Source organism: Mus caroli, unplaced genomic scaffold (genome assembly GCF_978045245.1).
Source record: "Mus caroli unplaced genomic scaffold, Mus_caroli_1 scaffold_19, whole genome shotgun sequence".
Classification (NCBI taxonomy): Eukaryota; Metazoa; Chordata; class Mammalia; order Rodentia; family Muridae; genus Mus; species Mus caroli.
The window spans coordinates 64,388,484-64,401,258 of record NW_028227274.1 but is presented as its reverse complement, the minus strand read 5'-3'; the positions used below and the strand labels follow the sequence as shown (position 1 = coordinate 64,401,258).

At 44.4% G+C, this 12,775-nt stretch overlaps 1 protein-coding gene across 1 annotated transcript in view; it reads left to right on the top strand.

The window, feature by feature from the left end:
- Ccbe1 (collagen and calcium binding EGF domains 1) overlaps nucleotides 1–12,775 on the top strand; it is a 233,099-nt gene that overhangs the window by 202,582 nt on the left and 17,742 nt on the right. Inside the window, exons 4-5 of the mRNA XM_021151000.3 lie at nucleotides 6,284–6,418; nucleotides 7,915–8,067. Of these exons, the coding sequence (XP_021006659.1) occupies nucleotides 6,284–6,418; nucleotides 7,915–8,067 (288 nt within the window). The remainder of the gene's footprint in view (nucleotides 1–6,283; nucleotides 6,419–7,914; nucleotides 8,068–12,775) is intronic.

Sequence of the window (12,775 nt, the reverse complement as noted above, 5' to 3'; positions counted from 1 at the left end):
TTCAGATAAGACACAGAGCTAGTCAGTGGTATATGTGTATACACACACACACACACACACACACACACACACACACACACACGAGAGAGAGAGAGAGAGAGAGATTGTGATTAAGATGTATCCTGTAAGACTGACTCATGAGCATGTGGAGATGCAAGCCCAAATGTCAAGTGAGAGTCACCTGGTTCACATTATGATTCAAATCCTAGCAGCATCCCTCTTCAATAAGATTGGTCAGCCTTCCTTCCAACAGCTAAGCAAGGCTGACCCTTCTCCATAGAGTATAATCTGATTTATTCAAAGTTGACTAAGTTTATATGTTAAACCTCATCCTAAAAATACACAGAAAACTGAGCTGGACATGGAGGTCATGGGCAGAAGGATTGCCTCCAGGCACCTGGGCTACAAAGTGAATTCCTGAGCTACAGGGTAAGACCCTATCTCAAAAGCAAAACAGTCCACACAGAAACATCTTAGAATAAATATTTGACTGGGTATTTGGATATTTGATCTTCAAGTAACAAGGTCATGACATATGACACAATGATAACTGTGCAGAAAACAGCCTAAACATGTCCCCGAGGAGGCTACATAGCGATGCAAAAATTTCTCCCTGATATCCTAGAATATAAACAATATGGTGTTAAAATGAGTAGTACTTAAATGTTATAATGTGAAGCTAACCCATCGTATGAGCCACAATATGAAAGGGAATAAAGATAGCAGCACATAGATGCTGAAAGATGTTCATGAGAGAAGAAATGAATACCCAGGAAAACCATAAACCTAATTTTCATTATTGGCCCCATGGCCATACTTCTCTCTGCCTTTCATTCCTAGTGCTTTTAGCCTCATAAAGGTCTCACCTCACCAATCATGGTCCTCATCACATGGTCAGGTGCTCCCAATCCTCATTCCTAGAGCATCTAAAATATTGCTCTTACCTGAATCCACATAGTTTTCTGTTGACTTTAGTCTATGGCCATAGCATTAATAACAGTATGAGATACAAAGGGCCCCTATAGTCCACACACATTTGCTTAGCTTATGCAGAATAGCAGAGCATTTTCCACTTTGTGTTTAGAATCAGTTGTCTGTGGCTACAGTAACTTCTTTCTATGGCTGGGACACAGGTATGAGGAAGCCAGTGCCCCAGCAGGAAATCAGTGGAATCTCTCGAATTTTTCCTAAAAGGAGCGCGCTCTATCTAGAGCTGAGGTAGCTAGGCTGGCAGACCATGAAGCCATGTGATCAACAGCTCTAAGAGAGAACACTCAAGTTGGGTAGACCGGCGAGTACTCAGTACACATGGTAGACTGTGATAGCACAACGGCTCTCTTTCTGTGTGTTCCTAGGATGAGATTAACCTTTGAGTCAGTCAAATTCAAATAAAGTAGATTATATTCTTGATGCAGATCAGCTTCCTACAATTTAGGAAGGCTTAATCTCCTTTAATGAAGGGAGAACGCTACCAGCTCATGGAGAACTGCATACCAGACACTGACTTACCATACATACATCCTCTTGAGGGATTTTTTTTTTAACTAGAGCTAATATTTGGGTACTGTGGCTCCACTGAGTTGACTTCCAAATTAACCGTCCCACAGATAGTAAAAAAAGAGACTAGAATTTCTAAGCAAACCTGCTGATGATGGAAAATGAAAATAATACGCTGCCTCCCACTGTCCAGGATGATGAGATTCAGTATACCTACAGGTAGGTTAATCTGGCCACCTTACTTTGGAAATAAAGTTTTATTGAAACCAGATCTAGTTAGTTATCCTCTTTAAGCACTGCCTGTGGCCTCTTTACATGGTAACAGGAAGGCTGAGTGGCTGCAATATAAGACTGCAAACCCAAGGTCTGCCCTTTCCCAGAAAATGCTTGCTGACTCCTAGTGTACATGAGATATCAGAATGGTTGGACAGATTCATTCCAGCTAAGCAGTTAGGAATTGAGCATCAGCTGGAGAGGGAATCACACTGTTTATTCCAGGGGACATCATCCCTGACAGGTGGCCAAACAGTAGTAAGAACTGAAAGCAAGAAGCCAGAAAAATAGGCTTACTCTCCTAGTCAGACACTGTCCCTCGAGTGGCACTTAATCTCACTATGAGATCACTGTGATGCGAAGATGCGTAGTATTCTTATCAGTATTTTATAAGAGAGGAAATGGGAACTTCAAGACCTCAAAATCAAGCTGGGGAAAGTGACTCAGTGCTTGAAATCCCAGCACTGGAGAGGCTGGAATGGAAAAAAGACCTCAAGCTAAGGCTAGTCTAGGCTGCATAACAAGACCCTACCTTAAAACAACAAAAGCACTCTGTGAGTGTTCAAGTTAGGCAGGTGAGGGAAGGTCACAGGACATCTGAGTGAAAGAGAAGAGCATGATGGGTATTGATGAGACAGACAAGGCTATGATGAGGGTCAAGAAAGACTTGGCACTGGCAGTGTCACTTGGAAGCTGTTTAGAATGTCAACTGTATGGCACTGAGGTAAGTCAGAAGGAGCTGGCAGGACTTACTTGGAGGCAAAAGCTTGTGTGATGGTAAGAGCTGTGACTGTGACACGGGACAAAGAAAAGATGTGATGATGTGTAAGCCATGGTGGTGCACACCTTTAATCCCAGGACTCAGGAGGCAGAGGCAGGCAGATCTGTTCAAGTTTGAGGCCAGCCTGATCTACAAAGTGAGTTCTACAAAGCCTGATCTACAAAGTGACATTCAGGGCTACACAGAGAAACCTCATCTTGAAAAAAAAAAAAAAAACAAAACAAAACCAGCCAAACAAACACACTCATAAATGACTCTAGAGGTTTGGAAGTCTTGAGGGCTAGAATGCCAGACCCCAAATATGAGACTGAACCATGGCTTAATCCTGATGAGTGCAGACTGAGCATCCCTCATCTGAAATGCTCAGGGCCAGACATAAACTTCATATGTCAGAGTTCTTGGACTGGGAAGTATCGGCCTAGATCTTGCTTTCCGAGCATCCCTAAGCTGAAAATCTGAAAGGCTCCAAAATCCAAAAACATCATGCCACTCAGAATCAAGTTTTCAAATTAGGCATCCTCTACATACATAAGAAGCCCGAATGAGCCGAGCAAGGGTTGACCTACACAGAGCTCAGCCTTTGGGAGGATGGCCTGGCAGTGTTACTTACACACAGTGGATTTATCGGTGAAGATTCTTGGTTAAGAAGCTGTTTGCACCAGAGACTCTGGCTCTGAATTAGAATAATGCCAAGAGAAACAGAACTGAGATGATAGAAAGTAGATAAAAATTTAAAGATAGAAGCTGCGTGACTGAAAGTGGGTGGGCTCTGGAAAACAAGCATCAAAAATAAAGGACTGAGTAAATTCATTACCGCTGTTCCCCTCGGAAACCTACAAAGCGGAAGGGACATCAATCCACAAGATCAGAAAGAACAGAAGAGCAGATATCGGCACAAAATGTTGGAAGCCAGAGAACAGACCTGGGGTGGGAAAAAGCTTAGCAAGATGAGGAGAAGGAAGCCTTAACCAGCACCAGGAAAAGCTAAGGACATCTGACTTCATACCAAAACATAGTCAAGGCTACTACCAAAGCTCTGAGAACAAACCTGTGACCAGCACTCCATGGCCACCATATCAGTTCTGTCTCCTAGTCCCAGCCCTGCTTGAGTTTCTATCCTGACTTCTCTCAGTGATGGACAGTGACATGAAACTATAAGATGAAATAAACGCTTTCCTAACAAGAACAACAAAGTAACCAAAACAGAAGGGGCTGGGGTGGAAGGGAGGAGTAACTCAGTTGATAAAGTACTTAGGATACAAGCATGAGAACCTATGTCCAAGTTCCCAGTGCTCACATTAAAATGCCAGGTGATGTGTCTGTAACTCCAGAATTTTCAGGGACAGAGCTAAGGGGAATCCTGGGACTCACTGGTCAGCAAGTCTTCCAGATTTCAGGAGCATCCAGTTTCAGTGAGAGACCCACTTTCAATAATTAAGGGAGAACATGCCCAAGAAATATACCCAACATTGACCACTGACCCCCACACACATGTCCATACAAACACAGAAAGAAAGAGAAAGAAAGAAAGAAAGAAAGAAAGAAAGAAAGAAAGAAAGAAAGAAAGAAAGAAAGAAAGAGAAAAGAAAAGAAAAGAATTAGCTAGAAGTTAAAGAGGTTGCCCTCCCAGATCTTGTTCTATCAGACAGATAGGACACTGACCCTGACATGACTAGGCAAGGAGAGCCCAAGATGGTTCTGAGAAGGTGAAGCAAGGCTTCAAAAACAGATGACAGTAAGAGTCTAATACTTAAAACAGGGGCATTCAGCTCATGTCCCCGCATTGCCTGTTCAAACACCCAGCCTGTATCTCTGTTCATTTGAGATCTAGTGACTTATTCTCAGGCAAATATTTAGAAGTATTACATGGTGTTACATGACATCAAGAGTCGCCGTGACTAAAGACATTATCTCTGGATGGATCCTAGACCTCTGGGGTACTAGACAGTCAGGACTGTTGCTCTGAACTCCGAGAACATGACCCCATGGGATCTTGAACCCATACTTTGGGGGGGGGGTGGCCGGTGTTGGTGACTACCAAAATAAAAATGTCCATAGACCCAAGATAAAACAGCCCACAGAAAAGAAGGCGAGGCAGGCTTGAAACCAATAGCAACCCCCAAAACACAGGGTTATCTTAGGTTTATCTTAATTCTGGGAAACCCAAAACCACAGGGCTATCTAGGGTTATCTTAATCCTGGGGAAGTAAAACAGGGTCCCCAACAGACAAATGGTCAGCGTTCATGCCTAAGCTCAGCAGAGAACAGCTTTCAGCTTGTCAGTGTTTTACAAACACTAACATCTCATTCAACTAAAAAAAATCCAAAGAAATCACCAACAATATGGAGAGACTGAGAAGTGTGTAGTCCAAGGGGTGTGGGGAGAAGATAAAGAAGATTGCAGATGCAGAGGTGACTGTGAGAAGTACAACTCACAGGAAGGGGCAGAAGTGACACCCGGGGAAGCAGGAATAGAAGGGGACACTGGCACAATTGCTTCTCACAATAAGCCTTGTTGGATACCGCAAGTCCTTTAGGCCATCTTGTCTTTTGCTACCCAATGATGGTAACCACTGGTTGGAAAAAGGGTGGCTCACCAGCCATCCTGAGACCTTGCTCTCAAGCTAAAGGAACCTAGAATTTCATTGAGAAAATTCTATATAACCAAACAGTTTGCAAGAGTGGGTATCATCTATGCAGGCAGAACAGACCTGGACTCTCACCTGTGGGAAGGAGTCCTCAGAAAGGGCAGCTTCGGGTCATCGTGAGACTAACATGTCACACTAACCCTGCCTGTATCAGGAGATGACAAGCCCACCTGTTTGGCTTCATATTTACCAGAGCAGAGCAGAGCAGAGCCGAGCCAGGCTCTCTCTGTATCCATGGAGACTGCATCTGTCAGCGTGTGAGGAGAGCAGCAGTGATTAATTAGATGTTGAGTCTTGGCGCAAATGCTGAGCCTGAGCTACTGACGTAGAGCCAAAGGCCCTTCAAGAGCTGCATTAAACACCCGTCCATCAGTTCCCAGAGGAGCATATACCCTAATGCCTTGGGTAATAGAGAACCCACTCTAATTTACACGGGTGTCAGGCTGATAAGACATTCGTAGCCATTCAAACGTGTCCAAGTTCTCTTCTCGGAGTGCGGAACCAACCCTCCTGAGAGTACCCTTGTAACATTTGCTCATGCAAGCACAGGCTCTGAGAAGTCTCCACAACTCCAAAATATCCCTGCTACTTCTCAGAGCCTTCCTGACCCCAAGCCCTTCCTCTCACAGAATAACACTCAACTGTCACCAGCTCTGGCCTGCCTTTACATTCTGCTAGAAGGCGTACACTCTCTGTAACATTTGTAGGAGAAGACAAAAGAGGCCTTGTGGATGCTGAGGCACAAGGATGCTGCAGCACGTGGATGCTGAGGCACCCGGAGGCTGTGCACAGGGATGCTGCGGCACCTGGCCGCAAGCTAGATAAGGATGAAAATGGGAGTATGGGAAGGTGACTTAGGGAAGAAAATTCTAGGGATGTTCACTGTTAGTCATGGAGAGGCCGTGCATTAATCATCTATTATAGGCTCTCAGTACTGTTGACAGCATTAATAGCCCTCTAAAAGTAGCCAGTCACGCTTCACATTTAACCCGTACCAAAGAGCAGCTCTCAGAGTCTGTACCAGGCTATGGCTGGGTCACACGCCTCACGCTGAGATTGATGTGAGTCCACTCTTCTCTTCCAGATTATGACATTTGTGCCCAAGCTCCCTGTGAACAGCAGTGCACGGATAATTTCGGCCGTGTGCTGTGCACGTGCTACCCGGGATACCGATATGACCGCGAGAGACACCAAAAGCGGGAGAAGCCGTACTGTCTGGGTGCGTAGGAAATGCATTTCCGGCTCCCAGGGACAAGCTGAGTTCCGGTACCACTGCTTTTGTTGTCTTTGCTACAGCAGCAGCAGCAGCAGCAGCAGGACCAGTTCAGAGAAGCAGCTCTAGTGTGTGATTCCTCCCCTGAAGTCCTTGTACTTGCGGGATGGAGTGTAGTTTGGTTTAAGCCTGTGGATCACCCAATGGCTTTCTTTTATTATGTTTATCAAAACAAGTTATGTACAAGGATGTCATTGGGAGCTAGATTGAGGGGACAGAGGAGCGATAAGAGCAGGAGAAGAGGGACAACGTTGTACATAAACTAGAATGGTGTGAGACAGAAAATGAACGATCAGAAGCCAAGAATCAATCCAACACTCAGGAGATCAAGGCCAGCCTAGTCTACTACTCTACATATTGAGAGTTTACCAAGTTTACATAGAGAGACCTTGATAAAAAAAATAAAGTCAGAAATGTAAAATCACAGAACAAACCCAGAACAAAAGGATGCATAGTCCCAGGGACATTTCCATGTAGGCTTCAGCTGGGACCTCCAGCCTCTAGGTGGCAGTGTGTACTGCCAGGGGAAACACCCACATTGCCACCGTTCTCCTTGACACCCTCAGCTCCTGTCAGAACAAGGTCTTTGGCAGCCTGCCCAGGGAGCAGTTAGGAAGCTGTCCACTGCCTGAAGCTCAGGGCCAGGCTCTGCCTCCCATGGGTGTGGAGTCTGAGGTTGGGTCTCTGTTCCCACCCACAACAGCCAGGTGTCTTCATCCAGTGGTCAGGAAGTGGAAGGCAGCCTTCCTCTTTTTTTTTTTTTTTTTTTTTTTTTTACTGTGATGAGAAACATTTTTGTTTCCACCCCGTGCCACAGGGAACTGAGGGACAAAGTCCACGCTGACTCAATTGTGGTCCCTTGTTTGATGATCTCATGGCTCATTTCCACAGATCACCAGGGGTCAGCTTGGGTCAGTATGGAGCAGGGGCTGCCTGGAGAAACCTCTCTCCATGAAGTCCAACTGACTATTTACTTTCGTTAGAAGTAGCTGTTTCCAGTTACTGTCATGCCTCTTAGCTGGGAAGAGATGGTTCCTAAGTGACCTTTGGGTCGCCATCATGCTGTTTGAAACTTCCCATTACAAAGGGGGATCTAAAGCCTCAGCTCGCACTGAGCTTCCTGTATGAAGTCAGCTATGTTGCTGGTCACCTTCCACAGAGCCCTGGGGAGTGCTTAGGGCTGGTCGCACTGTCACGCTCTACAGGCACAGGAATCTCTGAGGCACCAAGCCACATGACAGACCTAGATAGCCTCTAGGTCTATAATGACAGGGCCCAAAGTAAAGTTTTCATGTATGGCTTACATTCCCAGAACTAACTGGACTTTATCTACTCTTCTCTGGTCCAGATCTAGAAGTTTCTCTTGTTCATACCAATATAGAGGGACCAGGGTCATGTTGGATGCTGTGTTGAAATTATTCTATGCATTTGGTTCAAACCAGATATCGATGAATGTGCCACCAGCAATGCCACTCTCTGTGCACATATCTGCATCAACACCATGGGCAGCTACCACTGTGAGTGTCGGGAGGGCTACATCCTTGAGGACGATGGGAGGACCTGCACAAGGGGAGACAAATACCCCAATGACACTGGTAAGCAGGATAAGCATAATACCTCTAACTGTGTGCATGCTTCTATTAGATATTATATAGAATGTCAGTTTAGGAAATATATGTGTGAGTGTGTGTGTGTGTGTGTGTGTGTGTGTGTATGTGTGTGTGTATATATATATATATATACACACACATACATATATATGTATATACATACATATATACATATATAATATGTCATATATTTCTATAAATTTATATCCTATAAATTTACCTTATATTTAGAATACATATTATATATTTATATGTATAATGATATTTCATATATCTTATGATATGTGTATATTATAGACATATAATATATACATATCATTATATAAAATAAAATTAGGTATAATCTATAATTCATATTATAATTATACTATATATAGTGTTATTTTTAATGTTGTAAATGTATTATTTATCCAATTTTATGCATTTACATGTAGTATATATTATACATAACATGTAAATTATAAGTACTTGGGAGCCCAGCACTCCTTTGGGGACTCTATGCAGGATGGGGCACTTACAAGTGGGACCTAGGTGCAAACCAAAGACCAAACTCATTCTATAGAGAGATGATGGGAGCAGGGCCCATGTCAGCTGCTGCAAGCTGGCACATGCTGGAGGAAGGTGGCATGCCTCTGGAGAAATCAGTAGCACTTGGCTGTGTGTTTCCAAGAATCTAGAATGAACAGGAAAGGAGCCAGATGTACCATGTTCTCTCAAAGAAAATGTGCTGAAATATGTATTTGTATAATTTCCACATATGGCCACAGTCTATTTTAGCACAAGTCAAAATGCAGTCTCTGTCATGTGCCCATCTGTGAACTAGTTGTTTGATTCATGATCAGATAAAAACAGAAGATGAGAGAGCATGTAAATTTTTACACCAAGTTGAGAGAGGACATTTGTTTAAATTCCAAACTTTATTCTTGCATTTCACATATGATCTGTCAAATAACTCATTTTGTATCAGTCCACAGTTAGCTACAAAATTTCTACCAGCTGGGGCTTCTGCATGGCGCTCTGAGACTGCTGGACATCAATACAGCAGCCAGATTCAGCCAAGATGGCTGGTCACTGGAGCCTAGGGTCAGCCTATATATGTGTTACTTCTCTGAGTCCAAAGGAGGGGGTGGGGAGAATAATGCAAAAGCAGAAGAAAGAGGAAGGGGAGAAAGAAAATAATTCCCAGATTGGTGGGCAAGTGCTTATAAGTGCTTTGCTTCCCTTGCAAAGTAGCTCTAATACCTCTGCCAGGTGCCAAGCTAGTCATTACATTTTAGAATTTTAGCCTTTGGAGACAAATGCCAATCACCCTCCAGCTGGATTGAACTTTGGGGCAAAATCATCTTTGCTACCAGTGTTGGTGCAGAGAAGTCCTTAGCCATTTAGAGGGTTAGAAGTTGAGGTCTGTGCCATTATGAACGTGCATGCTTGCATACATGCGTGCATGCACACGCGCGCGCGCGCGCGCGCACACACACACACACACACACATACACACACACACACACAGAGTCAAGGGAGGTTAGAGAGCCTGAGCCATCCCTGGGAAGGGAGGAGGCTCCTGGGGCAAATCACATGCACAAAGATGTGCAGGGAGATGAGAAAACCAGAAACATCTGGACAATCACAAGATGGAGCCTCAGCTTCAAAAAAGGCCAGGAGGCAGCAGACAGCTGGAGACCAGCTGCCTCACAAGGAACAACTACAAAGGCAGATTCTGAAGGGCATCTCAGTTGAGTCATGGAGAAGCCACCATGTGCAAAATGTAAATGCAAAATAACTCTTCGGAGCCAGTTCAGAACAGGGCATTTAGGGATCCTGCGCATGAGCTAGAGGGACTACGCAAGGGACCTTCGCAACTCTGAATCATGTGGAGCCCACAAACTAAGTGGACACCACAGATCAAGGGACAGCAATCTTCGAGGAACAACGCTTAATTGAGAAAATAACTTAGAGACCATTTTTTATTCAAAATTAAAAATCACTGCTCTTTTGCCCCATGTGCAAAGAGGATGAGAGAGAGCCAGGGTGGAGTGGCCTATCTCGGGGAGGTGTGGTGTACCTCAGGGAGGTGTGGCTTATCTCAGGGAGATGTGACATATCTGGGGGAGGTGTGGCATATCTCTTAGGTTGTATCCTTTATTGAAATGAAGATGTTCATTGACAGTGGGGGCCTCCTTTTAGCCACCAATTCATGAATATGTAGGACTGGGGGAAACAGTCCTACAGGCAGTCATTTATATTTTATACTGTTAGCTTTCCAGCTGCCTGTACACAGTTGGCTGTGGGTAGCCTGAGTGGGGTAGTGAGGAGCCCAAAGCAGAGCAAAACCATCAGAACAGCTAACACGTGTTTCTGAGTGGCAGGCCAGAAATCCGTGCAGGTTAGGGTTCAGATACCCATAGCACAGAGCTGGCCCTTCCCACAAGAAGTGCCTGGGCAGAATGGTCTCCAAGGACAGAGACAGCAAGAGCAAGAAGAAGAAAGACCAGCTGGAAGTCCTAGAGGCCTCTATAAGATTTGATGTTCTAAGTTCATTAATTCTCTGGCCTCCAGAAATTTCCCTCTCTTGCAGGAAGTCCTAGCTTCTCCATGCACATTTCTCCTTGTTCCTCAGGGCATGAACCACTGTGGTCCATCAGTTCACTAACAGCATCTGCTTTAGTGAGAAGCACTAACCTGTGCCCCATCTTTAGAAAGATGGCTTAGCAAAGGTGAGAGGAGGAGAGGCTGAGAGGTCGCATTGCTCCTTTTGTTGTTGTTTTGCTTTTCTTCTTTTCGTTTTTTGAGAATGTCATACAGTTTCATATGTTCTGCACCTTGGCCAGTTGTGGTTCTTGATCATCATCTCCTGCAAACAGAAGGTTCTCTGGTAAGAGCTGAGATGCCCTAATCTATAGGCCTCATGATAAGTCATTAGGAGATGGACCAACCTTATGTAATTGAATAATAGTAGGAAATTCTCTCCTAGCTATACTATAAGTTCTTGGCTTGATAATGGTGGCATAGCTTTCCTCTTGTGGAGCAGGCCTCAAGTCCCATCAGAAAATGGTTGTCTCACTCTCTGGCCCACTCAGAGGCTCACACTTAGTAAGCTTTGATGTTTAGCCCAAGACAACTTGTCTAGGGATAGTACTGCCCACAGTGGGCTAGGCCCTCCTGCATCAGCTAATAATCTGTACTATCCCCGACAAACAAACCAACAAACCAACGGGATCTGGGCAATTCTACCATTGAGGCTTTTGTCTCAGATGCGTCTAGGCTGTGTCAAGCTGCCTGACAGTTAAAGCTAGCTGGGACCCTTGAATTTCACGTAATTACTTAAGCAGACTTATAAACATCTAACAGGACTGGAAAGATGGCCCCGTGGGTGACGTGCATGCTATAAGAGCCTTAGGACCTGAGTTTAGAAAAGGCAGGTGTAGCAGCATACATCTCTAACTTCAGAGCTAAGGGGGCTGGAGACCAGCAGGTCCTGGGACTTGTCAAACCAAACAGTCGAAACAAAAGAGCAAGCTCAAGCTCGAAGTTCATTAGAGACCTTGTCTCAAAAAATGAGGTGGAGGGGCTGGAGAGTTAGGTTAGGACTAAGAGCTGGGCTTGGGTCCCAGAATCACATCAGGACTCTTAGAATGACCTGTAATTCTAATCCTGGGTATGGTACTCTCTTCTGTCCACCTAAGGTGCCTGCATGTACAGGGTACACATACATATACTTCATCACACACTCATACACACACACACACACGTAAATGTTTGAGCTCTTTTAAATAAAACAAGCTGGAGAACACTACAGGAAGACACCAGATATACACAGGTACACCCCCATCACATATCCACACATACATGCAAAATAATTATTTGTAAAAGGGATATTAATATTTTTAGTTTATGTTTATTGTATGTGTGGGGTGTTTTCCCTGCATGTATGTTTGTGCACCACATGTGTGCAATGTCCAAGGAGACCAAGAAAGGGTGCTAGATCCCCTGGGACTGGAGTTACAGATGGTAATGAGCTGCCATGTACTGTAACAAAATCTGGTCCGACTGGAATAATGAGCAGAGCTCTTAGCCAATGAGCCATCTCTCCAGCCCCCCCCCCAATATTGTTTTTTTTATATTATAGGTGATGGTGTTCTGAAAAACACAGATGGGAAACGATCTATGTCACAAACCTGAGCTCTAGGCTAAACTTGATAAGACATCTGAACATTCTCAGACAAAGGTGTTGACAACAGATACCGTGGCTGAAGTGCAAGGGCCTGGCATAGAACAGGTGGAAACAGGGCAGACCTCTTTCATTACATCATGTTCTGAGACACTTGGTTCCTCTGACGGTGTCACAAATGGGAAATGTCCTTGTCTTTTGCTCCTACAAACCATCTGGTGACTCTGCCACCAGGCCTTACTGAGACAATTAGCTTAAAGAACCTGAGATGAGTTGTAGATTTTCTTCTGATTCTATCTGCCTCTTCCTCCACCACCCCTGTCCATATACAGCAACTCTGTGTGTTTTGAATTAGATAAAATAAACTAGTAAGACGTCAGTGCCGGGTCTTTCATACTCCTCAGACAGTGCGATCCTTACAAAATTACTTGATAGCATTCACTCTCAATTTTCAATTTACTGTCTCCACTGAACTTGGCACCTATGTGCAATGGAATTTGATTTGGTTTTATATTTTTACAAAGA